This window comes from Phyllobates terribilis, unplaced genomic scaffold (assembly GCF_046119375.1).
Source record: "Phyllobates terribilis strain yellow unplaced genomic scaffold, ASM4611937v1 Scaffold_1__5_contigs__length_1240528914, whole genome shotgun sequence".
Lineage (NCBI taxonomy): Eukaryota > Metazoa > Chordata > Amphibia > Anura > Dendrobatidae > Phyllobates > Phyllobates terribilis.
In genome coordinates this window covers 363183052-363196243 of record NW_027362761.1, presented here as the reverse complement: position 1 = coordinate 363196243, position 13192 = coordinate 363183052, and the positions used below count along the sequence as shown (strand labels likewise).

At 42.5% G+C, this 13192-nt stretch overlaps 1 protein-coding gene across 1 annotated transcript in view; it reads left to right on the top strand.

Moving 5' to 3' along the window:
- Positions 1 to 13192, top strand: part of HVCN1 (hydrogen voltage gated channel 1) — a 61783-nt gene that overhangs the window by 31523 nt on the left and 17068 nt on the right. Inside the window, exons 2-4 of the mRNA XM_073676315.1 lie at positions 2644 to 2892; positions 3509 to 3613; positions 7211 to 7442. Coding sequence (XP_073532416.1) covers positions 2716 to 2892; positions 3509 to 3613; positions 7211 to 7442 — 514 coding nt within the window. The 5' untranslated portion in view covers positions 2644 to 2715. The remainder of the gene's footprint in view (positions 1 to 2643; positions 2893 to 3508; positions 3614 to 7210; positions 7443 to 13192) is intronic.

Sequence of the window (13192 nt, the reverse complement as noted above, 5' to 3'; positions counted from 1 at the left end):
GGTCCATTTTTTCCTGTTACCCCTGCGAAAATAAAAAAAAATTGGGTCTAAAGTAACATTTTTGTGAAAAAAGTTAAATGTTCATTTTTTTCTTCCACATTCCAAAAATTCCTGTGAAGCACCTGAAGGGTTAATAAAGTTCTTGAATGTGGTTTTGAGCACCTTGAGGGGTGCAGTTTTTAGAATGGTGTCACTTTTGGGTATTTTCTGTCATAAAGACCTCTCAAAGTGACTTCAAATGTGATGTGGTCCCTAAAAAAAATGGTTTTGTAAATTTTGTTGGAAAAATGAGAAATCGCTGGTCAACTTTTAACCCTTATAGCTCCCTAACAAAAAAAAATTTTGGTTCCAAAATTGTGCTGATGTAAAGTAGACATGTGGGAAATGTTAGTTATTAACTCTTTTGTGTGACATATCTCTGTGATTTAAGGGCATAAAAATTCCAATTTTGAAAATTGCTAAATTTTCTAAATTTTCGCCAAATTTCCATTTTTTTAACAAACGCAAGTGATATCGAAGAAATTTTACCACAATCATGAAGTACAATATGTCACGAAAAAACCATCTCCGAATCGGGGGGGATCCGTTGAAGCGTTCCAGAGTAATTACCTCATAAAGTGACAGTGGTCAGAATTGTAAAAATTGGCCTGGTCATTAACGTGCAAACCACTCTCGGGGGTAAAGGGGTTAAGAGGATAAAAACTTTGATGGGTGGTGTGCTTCTTTTAAAATGAAAGCTGCTTTTGTCTACAGCTGTCACTGCTGACTTACTTTAACCCATGATATTTCAGGGTCGCGACTACAGCCGCATTTCAAAAAAACTTTGCTTAAGGGTACGTTCACACTTGCATATAACACACGGCCGAGTGCAGTTTTTCATTCAGAAGGAGAAAACAAAAAAAATTATAATTTAGCTACTCATCTGAACCACATGCTGCGGATCTACATTTGTGATGTGGATTTCCCCACTTATGCCTTCAAAAGGGGAAGATCCCCATTGAAGTCCCACCTATATACAGCATGATTGGCATATGGTTGCTGAGAAATTTTACAGAATCTGAATTGTGCTGATATTTTTGGTACGTGTAGATATGAAATTATCATGCTCTAAAATTTGTATGGATTTTCAGTTCAGAATCTTAATGTGCCGCCATAAACCCTTAATGAACCCAGCTGCAAATACAAAGGCATTATTTGTAGTCTTCTTGCTGATCCTATACAGAGGATGCAGAATGCATATCATAGAATGCAGAAATGTAATTCCACACACCCGCATCATTGTATGTAACATGCAGTGTGTGTGTGTGTGTGTTGTGTTTTTTTTTTTTTTTCTTTCCCCAACTGTGTGAACAGCTTTGTGCGCTCACACAATCACATTATGTTTTACATTTTGTGCCAAGGACGAAAATGAGTCCCCTCTTGCAAGGTTAGGAAAGCCTTTTCCAAACACTTTGTCGCTAAAAATGTCTACTGCAATAAAGCTGTAATATGGCCCAAGTACACGATACTTTTAGACTCTGGAGAATGTAATAAGTTTATAATAGTAATAGTGCACGGTTCTGTGAACCTGCTTTCGCCAATTGATATAGACAGTCAGTGTTTGCCTGTTTTGTTGTATATGTATTATATATAATTTTTTTTTTTTTTTTCCGTTTTCTATATTTAGGTCATTTCTGTTTTCCTTCATATTCTATTATAGTTATAAAAAATATATTCTAAACTGTTGATACAAAGGAAATAAAAGAATTGTGCGCAGTGAAACCTCAGCTTTTGAGTGATTGCAGAAAGTGTTGAGAAAGGAAATAAACAGGAACTGACTCTGGCACAATATTCATCATTGTGGGAACTTATTTTACTGGCTTATATAGCGCCATCATATTCCACAGAGCTTTAGACATCAACATCACTGTCCCCATTGGGTCTTACGATCAAATTTTCCTTGATTTTGGAGTGTAGTCGGAAACTCATGCAAATGCTTTATAGATGTTGTCACTGGTGGGATATGAACCCAGGGCCCCAGCGTTGCAAAGCAACAGTGCTAATCACTGAGCCACCGTGCTGCCAACACAGGAACTATATTATAATTTATTACAAAATACACAATATTTATCAGTAGATAATAACCATAAATTCTTAGGACCTCATTAGTTTCAGAATTGTTCATGAGTGTTTGAATGAATCTGTTAGGAGATAAATGAATGACATATGTCGTTACTTCTAGGATTCTATAAATGCTGCATAGGCACCATGTGGTGGCACAATGTGTGCCAATATGAAACTATAGGCACACTCTCTATGCACTGTTCTGCCTTGTGCATATGGCTCTACACCCAGTACAATGAGAAGTGTGACAAATTGGCCATAGTCTTTTATCATGGATTATGACTAGAAAATTTCTTGAATGGAAACGGTGCCAGGGGCTTTCCGAGTACAAAATAACTTTGCAAAAAGCAGGCATTATGATAAAGGGTAAGCAGAGAGTGTTTTTGTTCTTTTTTTAAAACCACACAGTTGGCATATATAGAGCTTATTGATACAGAAAAGTTTGCAATTGGTCAGCTCTCGAGATGTTATTCTTCATAACCTCCCCACTTATTTCACTGGTCCCTGTGTTTTGTAAACGTGAAACTGCTTCTCTCCCAGATCTTGTAGATAGGTGTAGCATTACACCACTTCAGTCCTTCTGCTCAGAGTGATGAACAATTAGCTCCCGTCATGTCCAAGTATCTGAAGCATTTCACTTCTGTTGGTGACAATCAGAATGAAAGTCAGTGGAAAGAAGATGAAGAGAAGCAGCCAGTAGAAGAGCCTCAGAAGACTCCCCATCCATTTACCTCTTCGTACACATTCAGAGATGCTTTAAAATGGCTCTTCGGTTGCCACAAGTTTCATGTAAGTTAGAATATTTTCTATACTGTATATATAGTATCTATGTGTAAAGAAAGAAAAAAAAATTTCCTTTAACAACTTTGAAAGTCATGAGGCTTTTTCCAGCATTTTTACTTTTGCTTTCAGGATATAAAACATAACTTCTGCTGTAATATTCAATTAATGTAACCATGGTATACATTAATTTAAAGAGGTTGTCCACTACTAGGACAACCCATTCTCAATCAGTATGTTTCACCCTTTAAAATAACAGCTATACTCTGCTTCTGGTGCTGGCGCCATTTCAGCGGTGTCTGAACTGGGTCTCCCTCTCTTCACTGTCCCCTCCTATGGAGTGACTGATTTCACTTCCTTCAGATGTCTGATTTCATCAGGAGGGGAGAGTGAAGTGGCCAAAGGGATCGCGTGACTTAATGTTACTTGAGCCCTGGGATAGCCAGTGCCAATACTGCTGGAAGGAGGTGAGTGTAGCTGTTATTTCACATGGGGAAAACTTGCTGATTAAGAAGGGGATTTGATTTTTTATTTTTTTTTTGTTAAAAATGTACTATCTTGACAGATGCTGAGATAATGTGAACAGAACCTGGTCGCCGACTGATATTTCAGTTTTTTTTTACAGATTCTTATTGTATGCCTGGTTATCTTGGATGCTTTGTTTGTTCTTATTGAGGTTCTTTTGGACCTGGAACTATTAGAAGAGAAGGTTGACCACATTGTACCAGAGGTAAGGACCTTCCTTACTCGACAGCAGCTTCCCAAACATTTACACTTTATACTTGAAAGGCTGAGAGCCCAGTTCTCCTCCAGTGACAGGCATGTTGGTCGTTGCACCAACACAAAAGTCAGTATTGGAATAAATGTACAGATTAATTGAATAGAAATAGTCCTATTTGATATTCTGTCCACTGCGCTGGTGCCTTATACAAACATGCTGGACGCCTGAATGAAGTTATGTTCTGTAACATATTTGGTTAACCAAGGAGGATGCCAGATCTGAGTTGTCTGGATAGTTTAGGTGCACACCACGTATCTGTAATTTGTTATTAGCATGTCATAAAAAATTCTGGGAAGTCTCTTAAACAAGGTCTTTCAATATGCATCAGACTGTGAAGATTCAGAAGTTTCCCGGTCATGTGTTTATGATGAATCAAGGTACATGCATTAAGTGCACGTGTGAGGGACATTGATACAGATGGTGGTTTAAGTCAAAATGTCTCAATAGTGCAACCTCAGATTAATGGCCTGAAATTTCAAGAGATTATATTTAAAAAATAAATAAATAAATGCATTTGCACATTTTTATAAAAGGCCATTAATTTTCTTGGTGGTCTCATCTTTTATTCTCCCCATAGAGCACATATGTCAAACTCTGGCCCGCAAGGTGAGTATATTTGGCCCCTGAGAAGACACGGGTTCTTCCGTGGGCAGAACACTACTCGGTCATCACAGGGTGAGGGTAAAACAGTGTGGCAATACTTTATTGAACCACCAAACGGACAATAAACACATAAAACAGTCCCAGCAAATACCCAAGATGGTACAACATTGCAGAGTCTCACCCTTCCGCTGACCCGCCTGGGATAGAACAGCTGCAACTTTGGGACTTCCAGGGCCAACTAACTCAACCAGTAGCCCCCCCGCTTTTGGCGGGCCCCCATAGAGAGGAGGTAGCGGCAAGCTAAGAAAGCTGACAGTCCATCGAGGTACAAGGCCAGGAGACCAGAGGGTCCCACCCTGGCCTCTCCAAGAGTTTTCATGAGGCCAGATGACCGACTGGTCCCAAAATGGTTTCTCCGAATATCTCCATGGGTTCTAGGCGACCGGTGGGTCCCACCTGGCAACCCCAAACAACATCTCCATGGGGCCAGGTGACTTCATCACCTCAACCTGGTCTCCCCAAATGTATCCATGGGCTCTCTGGTCAATGGAGCAGATCCGTATCTTTCCAGAAAGGGCCATATACCCTTAGGCTGGAAACATGTAGAATCCAAATCTGTGGCTCTTTGGATAAAGCCAAGTTGATGGTCTGAAGAGTCTGATCTTTACAAGGAGAATCAGTCTTTTTCAATTCTGCCTGCTACAGAGGCATATGTTCCTTAAATAGTTCACATTTGTTCTTTTAAAGTACACATCCACAGGGCAAGGGTTAGGGAGAGTATTATTCCACAGGGCTCAGGTCTCATTGTTTGTGCATTTAATCAATTTACATAGTTGGTATAGCAGGATGCTCTTGTAAATAAACATCTAGCTGGCTTTAGTACAATGTGCAATTAGCAAAGTAACAAACATCGTTGTTTCAGAACCAAGAGAAGACAACATTCAGGGTTATACAAATACTTGTCTGTCCTTCTTGACCCACCAAAGAAACACACGCAAGTTCTAAGGTCAACACAAACACAATATTGCATTTCTCTTGGCTTAACAAATCTAGACGTCTGGTTGGTTAAGATAAGCTGCTTCGTCACAGCCCTCCCGCCCGGCATCGTTCTTTCAATTATATCGACATCCTAGCTGCCGATACACTTGAAATCACTGAGGGGGAAGCGTCAGCTGACGCTCCCTCTCCCATCATTCCCCCTCTGCATCTGACGTCTCAGTGCAGCGGGCTGTGCAGAGGATTTGAAGACACCATGTAGAGACCAGTGCAGCGGAGGAACAGGCAGAGGTAAGTATTTATTTTAATGTGGGGCCCAGTATACGGTAAGGAGCGCTATGTGGGCCCTGTATACGATATGGAGCACTGTTGGAGAATCATACTGTGATAGGGTCCCTATTCTTTGTCGGGAGGATTGGTGGAGGGGGGGGGTACAGTAGGGACATCAAACCGTGCGTGTGGAGGAATTCACTGTGGGGGTATCTTGCTGTGTTTGGGGGGGCACATTTGTTTGAATAATTAAAAAAGAAAAACCTTGCATCATACTTTTTCTGTATCTGATGTTACATATTTAAATTGGGCCATATGCTTTTCACTGCTCTTGCATAACATATTATGTTCCAAAATTTTGTTTTAAGATCTAGCCATTAATTAAAATGTACTTTGTTCATGGGACAACCCCTTTTAAGAGATATATATCTATCTCGCTCTATCTCGCTCTATCTCGCTCTATCTCGCTCTATCTCGCTCTATCTCGCTCTATCTCGCTCTATCTCGCTCTATCTCGCTCTATCTCGCTCTATCTCGCTCTATCTCGCTCTATCTCGCTCTATCTCGCTCTATCTCGCTCTATCTCGCTCTATCTCGCTCTAGCTCGCTCTAGCTCGCTCTAGCTCGCTCTAGCTCGCTCTAGCTCGCTCTAGCTCGCTCCGGACTTTGTCCCAAGTTTTTAATTTTGGCCCTCTGTGTATTTGAGTTTGATATGCCTGCCATAGATGTTACCTATATATGACCGAATTGTGAGTACCTAAAGCTTCATGTGCATGATTGTGTGTATTACAGACTACACTCGTGCTGGGTGGGGAAAAAAATGACTTATTCCTAAAATCCATGTAGAATACATAACTCTTGTATGAGTAATTCGGCCATAACCTTAAAACCTTTATCAAGTAAAATGGACCACAATGATCATCTTGCAACAGTGGCATCTGTCAAAGGCTGGGTCTCTAAGTCAGAAAGTGAACAGTCCATTCTTCAAGTTTGTGTTGAAGCAAAAAAAATATATTCGCAAACTTAAGGAGGTGAGCAACTTTGATAAAGGTCTTAATTGTAATAGATGGATTACTTGGCAAGAGCATCTCCAAAACGGCAGGTACTCCTGTTATGCAGTGGTTATTACCTACGAAAAGTGGATCAAGGGATAGATCATGGGTGTCTAAGGCTCACTGATGCAACTGATCCCACAGAAGAGCCATTGTAGTACAAGTTCTTCATCCTTGTGCTATGAAGAAGGCAAGATGCCCGTTGAAGTTTGTAAAGCAAAACTGCCATTGCCTCTAGCCTCCAGATCCTACTATTCTGCTTTCTGCTGTTTTTATTGCAATGGAAGAAAAAAAAGTTTTTGGGTTTTTTTTTTTGTTACGATATTTTCTATCCGTATGATTGAGCATATATGGGATATGCTAGAAAAACAAAACTGATGATCCATGGAGGCACCACTTCGAAATTTATAGGATTTGCTGCAGACATCTTGGTGTCAGATACCACAGGACATCTACCAAGGTCTTGTGGGCTCCATGCTATGATGGGTCAGCTATTCTGCTGGCATGGGAAGGGCCTACGCAATGTTGGGCACGGAGTTTTGTATCTGGTGTGTGTATATGTTATATTTGTGATTTGGCTCTGCATAAACTGTTTGTTTGTTTTTCCTCTTTTTTTTTCCTCCAGATTTTCCATTATTTGAGCGTTTCTGTATTGTCCTTCTTTCTGTTGGAAATTGTTGGTAAACTGTATGCCTTTCGACTGGAATTCTTCCACCACAAGTTTGAGGTTTTTGACGCCGTTATTGTTATAATCTCATTTATCATCGATGTGGTCTATATAACCCGGGAAGACTTTTTCAGTGCAGTGGGCCTGTTAATCTTACTCAGACTTTGGAGAGTCGCCAGAATTGTGAATGGTAAATATATCATTTTCAGTATGCAGTCTTTACCGAATGTACAATACCTCGAAAAAGTATTAAAGACCCATGAACTTTTCCACATTTTGTTTTTTTCACGTTATACCCACAAATTTAAATGTATTTTAATTGTGTTGGTATATCACACAAAATACAAAGTAGCAAGTATTTGTGAAGTGTAAAGGAAATAATACATGACTTTCTAAATATTTTACATGCATTTGTATTTAGCCCCCCTGAGTCAATACTTTTGTAAGACCACCTTTCGCTGCAATTACTGCTTCAGGTCTTTTGGGGTCTCTTTACCAGCTTTGCACATCTAAAGGATGATTATGATTTTGCCCATTCTTTTTTACAAACTAGCTCAGTAAGATTGGATTGAGAACATCTGTGAATAGCAATTTTGTCTTGCCACAGATCCTCTTTGGGATTTAGGTCTGGACATTGACTGGACCATTCAAGCAAAAATGAATTTTTGATTTGAACCATTCCTTTGTAGCTGACAGTATGTTTAGGGTCCTTGTTCTGCTGGAAGGTGAACCTATGCCCCAGTCTCAAGTTTTTGGCAACCTCTAGCAGGTTTTCCTCCAGGAATACCCTATACTTGGCTCCATCCCTCTTACGATCAATTCTGACCAGCTTTCCTATCCCTGTTGAAGGTAAAAACTTCCCCACAGCATGCTACCACCACATTTGACGGTGTGGATGGTGTGTTCAGGGTGATGTGCAGTGTTCGTTTTCAGATCGTGTTTTGCATTTAGCCCAAAAAATTCTACTGTGGTCTCTTCTGACCAGAGCACCTTCTTCCACATGCTAGCTGTGTCCCCTACATGGCTTTTTGCAAACTACAAACAGGACTACTTATAGCTTTTTTTTTTTTCTTGCCAGTCTTTGTGGAATATACGACTAAGGCCTGGGTCATACTACCCTATAATTCGAACAAGTGCTATCCGATTTTTATTCTTTTTTTTTTCCCATGACAATTTGTAAAGAAAAATTTCTACATGCTGCAATTTGAAATCGGATGCCACTCACCAATTCAAGTCTATTGGTGCGTGGAAAACATTGGAGTGCAGTCCGATTTCCGCGGACTAGCACTATGGAGAACAACATTTTTCCATTTGTTCCTCCAGTGTTCTCCAGTTCTCTCATCTGAAAAAAACGGATCAGAGTTTGCCCAAAGTGTCAGCAGAGTGTCCTTAGCCTAATCGACCCAATTCTCTCAGATGAGAAAATCTACTGTCGGGTCACCCTGACCTAATAGTTTTCCTATGGACCGATTCTCCCACCTGAGCTGTGGATTTCTGCAGGTCCTCAAGAGTGACCATGGGCCTCTTGGCTGCTTCTCTAATTAGTGCCCTCCTTGCTTGGGATGTAAGTTTAGGTGGACAGCCATGTCTTGGTAGGTTTGATGTATTGCCACATTCCTTCGTTTTTTTTTTTTTTTTTTTTTATGATTGAACAGTGCTCCATGAAATGTTCAGAGGCTGTTCAGGCTATTTTTTTCTGTAACCTAACTCCGTTTATTCTTCTCCAAACTCTACCCCTGACCTGTATGGTGTGTTTCTTGGTTTTTCATTATGCTGTTTGATCCCTAATGTACTTAAATCTCTGAGGTCTTCCCAGAACAGCTGTAGTAATACTGAGAATAAATTACACACCGGTAGACTAAATTTTTTGACTTCTGGAGGCAATTGGTGACTCAGGATTTTATTTAGGGGTTGTCTGACTACAGAGGGCTGAATACAAATGCACATTTATATATATATATCAGCATTTTTAGTGCCAAAATATTTTTTCATGCTTTATTTTTAATTTTTTACCATTTTTGGTTTCCTCCCATTGGCTACATACAGTAATATTTTTACAATTAGCGCCATATAGTAATTCTGGCAAACATCTAGTAATGTGCCCCATCGTGCAGTAATGGGCACCACTAGGATGGGGCACATCTTGCAGTAATGTGCCCCATCCTGGTCCTCGTCTTGGAGTAATGTCCCCCATCCGGTAGTAATGCCCCATCCAGGTCCCCATCTTGTAGAATTGTCCCATGCTGTTCTTCACACACACATAAAAGAGGAAAAAAAAAAAATTCTTCTCACCTGTCCTCCGTTCCCTCGGTGTCCTTTGTGCACATGCAGCGCGCAAGCGCCACAGACCCCTTGACGATCCCGACCTGGTCCAGGAGGAGCCGCCGACCGAATTTCCAATGCCAGCCGCTGGCCAATCAGAGGCCAGCTGCTGACATCTGCGCATGGCAGTGATGTCGTATACCGCTGCGCTGGGACGCAAATGTCAGCTGCTGGCCCCTGATTGGCCGGCGGCTGGCATTGGAAATGCTGTGCTGGGAGACTGTCTCTGCGTGGCAATGCAGCGCTGCTGTCGGCGGCTCCTCCTGGACCAGATCGGCATCGTCAAGGGCTCTGTGCCTGTGGACCGCATAAAGCAGCTTCAGGGCCTGCGGGCCACGTGTTTGAGACCTCTGATCTAGTGTCTAATTTTTGAATGACTGAGATATACATATATATGTGTTGTATAATCCCAATCTGTAGTATCCGAACATGCCTACGCCTGTAAGCATGACAAGGGGCCACTGCATCTAGAAGACCTTTTCACTATCTATCTAGAATAAATATACATATATGTATAATCTCGCGTTATCATTTTTTTTAATTTTTTTTTTATTTACGGTTTTCAGTCAATACAAAAACGCTGGTTTTCACAAGATTACGAATGTCACAGCAAAAAAGTGACAACTGAGAGAGTCTGTATCGTAAGAGTTGTGAGACAATGGATCTCGTTTAACATAATTGTCATGGTTTAAAGGCTTTTCTGGTCTCAACATAAATTTCTGCAGCTATTCTATGCATTTGGCAATGTACAAAATATATGCACAACACTATCCTGATTCCCCTCTATTTTCAAGCAGGCAGTCACATGAATATTCTATTGAGAGAAACTGATTAAGCTATTCGGCTTGTGATCACCCACTCGAGCTGAACAAATGAGAATCCTGACAGTGTGCATGTTGCACATTCCTGATTGGCCAATATGCAGTCACTTAGTTGTTGCAGAAATGTATTTTGAGCCCGGAAAACTTCTTTAATTTAACCCCTTAGTGATTTATGATGTACCATGTCCATCATAAGTCGTCTCCTGGCTTTCTTTCCTGGCAGATGATGGCTGATTTAATCTGCCATCATATGGTAAAATGGATGGTGTCAATCAAAAGTACAACTCGTTCCTCAAAAAACAAGCCCTCACATGGCTATGTTGACGGCAAAATATAAAAGTTATGACTCTTGGTAGAAGGGGAGGGGAAAATTACACTGCAAAAAAAAAATATCACCCAGTCCTTAAGGGATTACGCTGAATTCAGGAGGCATCAGCGTGGAGCACTCCAACAATAACAAATATGAAGATTAAAAACACACTGTGCTGCTGTTATCTGGTGGTTTGGAAAAGACAGGGCTAATCCAGGCTCTGTTTATTTTTATCTGAGTGAGCCTGTCAGCACTTTCTGTTGACAGTCGAAAGCCCCCGTCTGTTATGACTTGCCCCCACCTCCGATGGCACTAAAAACCTGCTCAGACAAGACACTAGCAGCAGGGCAGCACAACCCCTCCAGGGCAGCACAACCCCTCCATAGAGTGGACAGCTCATGCCAGGTGTCCAGCTTTGAGACCCAATAGCTGAAGGTTGCAGAGGAATTGGGGAGTATGCTGGTTTTCTTGGCTAGGTATTGCTTGACCATCTTTAAAAACTTTTCCCTCCTTGTCAAAAATACCCGGTCATCAATGCATGGACCATGGTAGGGTGTCTTGAAATTGGCCCAGGCCTTTGACAGTGTACCCCCTGCCTCTGCTGTGTGTCTCCCTCGCCTCTCCTCCTTGGTTGGGCAAGGAAGCTTGCCCCTGTCGCTAGCATTGTCTGATGGGAATTTTTTTCAACATATTTTCCACAATGGCCTTCTGGTATAGCACCATTTTAGAAGACCTCTCTGCCTCAGGGAGGAGAGATGCAAAGTTCTCCTTGTAGCATGGGTCTAGCAGGGTGAACAACCAGTACTCTAATTCTTCTTCTTTTTTTTTTTTTTGGGCCAAGATAAATAAATCTAACGCGAGGGTCACGGGAAAGGCAGCAGTACATAAAGTAGGCTATATGTGCCAAGCTCCCCACAGCCAACACTTTCCTGTCTCCACCATGATGACTATTCTCCATCTCCTCATTCCTCTCCACAGCCCATCCACATCTGAGAGACGGAACAAAGGTTTTGTGGGTACTAGCCTCTGTTGTGCTAGCCACCTCGTCATCCTCCTTCTGCCTCCTGTTTAATTGTGAGCAGCAATCTTTGCGCTGACTATGGTGTCATCGGTGGCATTCACCTCTCACCATCTTTGTGGGGTCCTCAAAGTCTTGTGAACCTCACAAATGCAAGACATCCATGCCCACTCTTCAGTTGTTATATGCGGGGGCTGACCAGAATACCAATAGGCATGTTGGAGCTAGTACTCAACAACTGGCCTCTATTGCTCACAAAGCCTTGCCAGCATGTGCAGTGTGGAATTCCAGAACGTGGGCACGTTGCACACCAGTTGGTGAGCTGGCAATTGTATGCACTGCTACAGCACCGCCAGAGCGGCGGCAGCTGTAGCCGACTTTCAGAAATGGGCGCTGATGTGGCGTACCTTACCCAGACGCTCTGGCAAATCTGGGTATGTTTTCAGAAACCGCTGAACTACCAAGTTGAGGACGTGTGCCAAGAATGGTACGTGTGTGAGCTTGCCAAGCTTCACAGCCACCACCAGGTTACGTCCTTTATCACATGCGACCATGGCTGGTTGGAGATTCCGCAGCCAAAGGCCACAGATCTGTCTGCTCTGCTATTCCTATAAGTAACTCTGTGCGGTTTGTCACCTAGGCAAATTAGTTTCAGCAGAGCCTGTTGCCACTTGGCAGTGCTGCAGAGCTTCCAGCTGATGTGGACGACGTGTTCTCAGAGCATGTCGTCCACATTGGAGATGGAGGATGAGGAGGAGCAGGAGCTGATTGAGTTGGTGGAGGAAACCCTGATAAAAGTAGGGCCAGCAATCCTTGGCGTCGGGAGCACATGTGACGTGCTAGGATGGGACTCTGCCCCAGCCTCCACAATGTTCACCCAGTGTAGTGTCCCTGCCCACAAGCACTTGTCCACGTGTTGGTCGTTAAGTGGACAATCCCAGTAACTGCGTTGGTAATGGCATAGGTGATGTTCCTGGACACGTGCTGGTACAAGGTGGGGATGCCATACCATAAGAAAGTGGCGGCTGGGGACAGAGTATTAAGGGACGGTTGCTGCCATGAGTCGGTGGCGGCTGAGAAATCCTCCGTGTCAACAAGCCCAAACTGCAGCATTTCCACGGCAAGCAACCTGGAATTGTGCCCGTTTTAGCGTTTGGGCCTGTGGGTGGATGGCTGGAAACGTAAACCTTTTTTTTTTTTTTTTTTTTTTTTTTTTTTTTTTTCTTCTCTCTCCCCTTTTTCGTTCCAAGGCCTGGGATAGGAACAGCTGAATGCTGTGCTGGGATAAGGATTTGGAAGTGCCTGATGATGGTGCGGGAGACATCTGTGCCAGTGTCATTGACAGGGGATTGGGAAGCACCTAGCACGGGGGAAGAGGCAGTGGTGTCACCCGCTGGCACCAATCGTGGACCCAGTTGTTCGGCCCACCGAGTTGGGGTACTTAGTTTACATGTGCCTGATCATGCTGG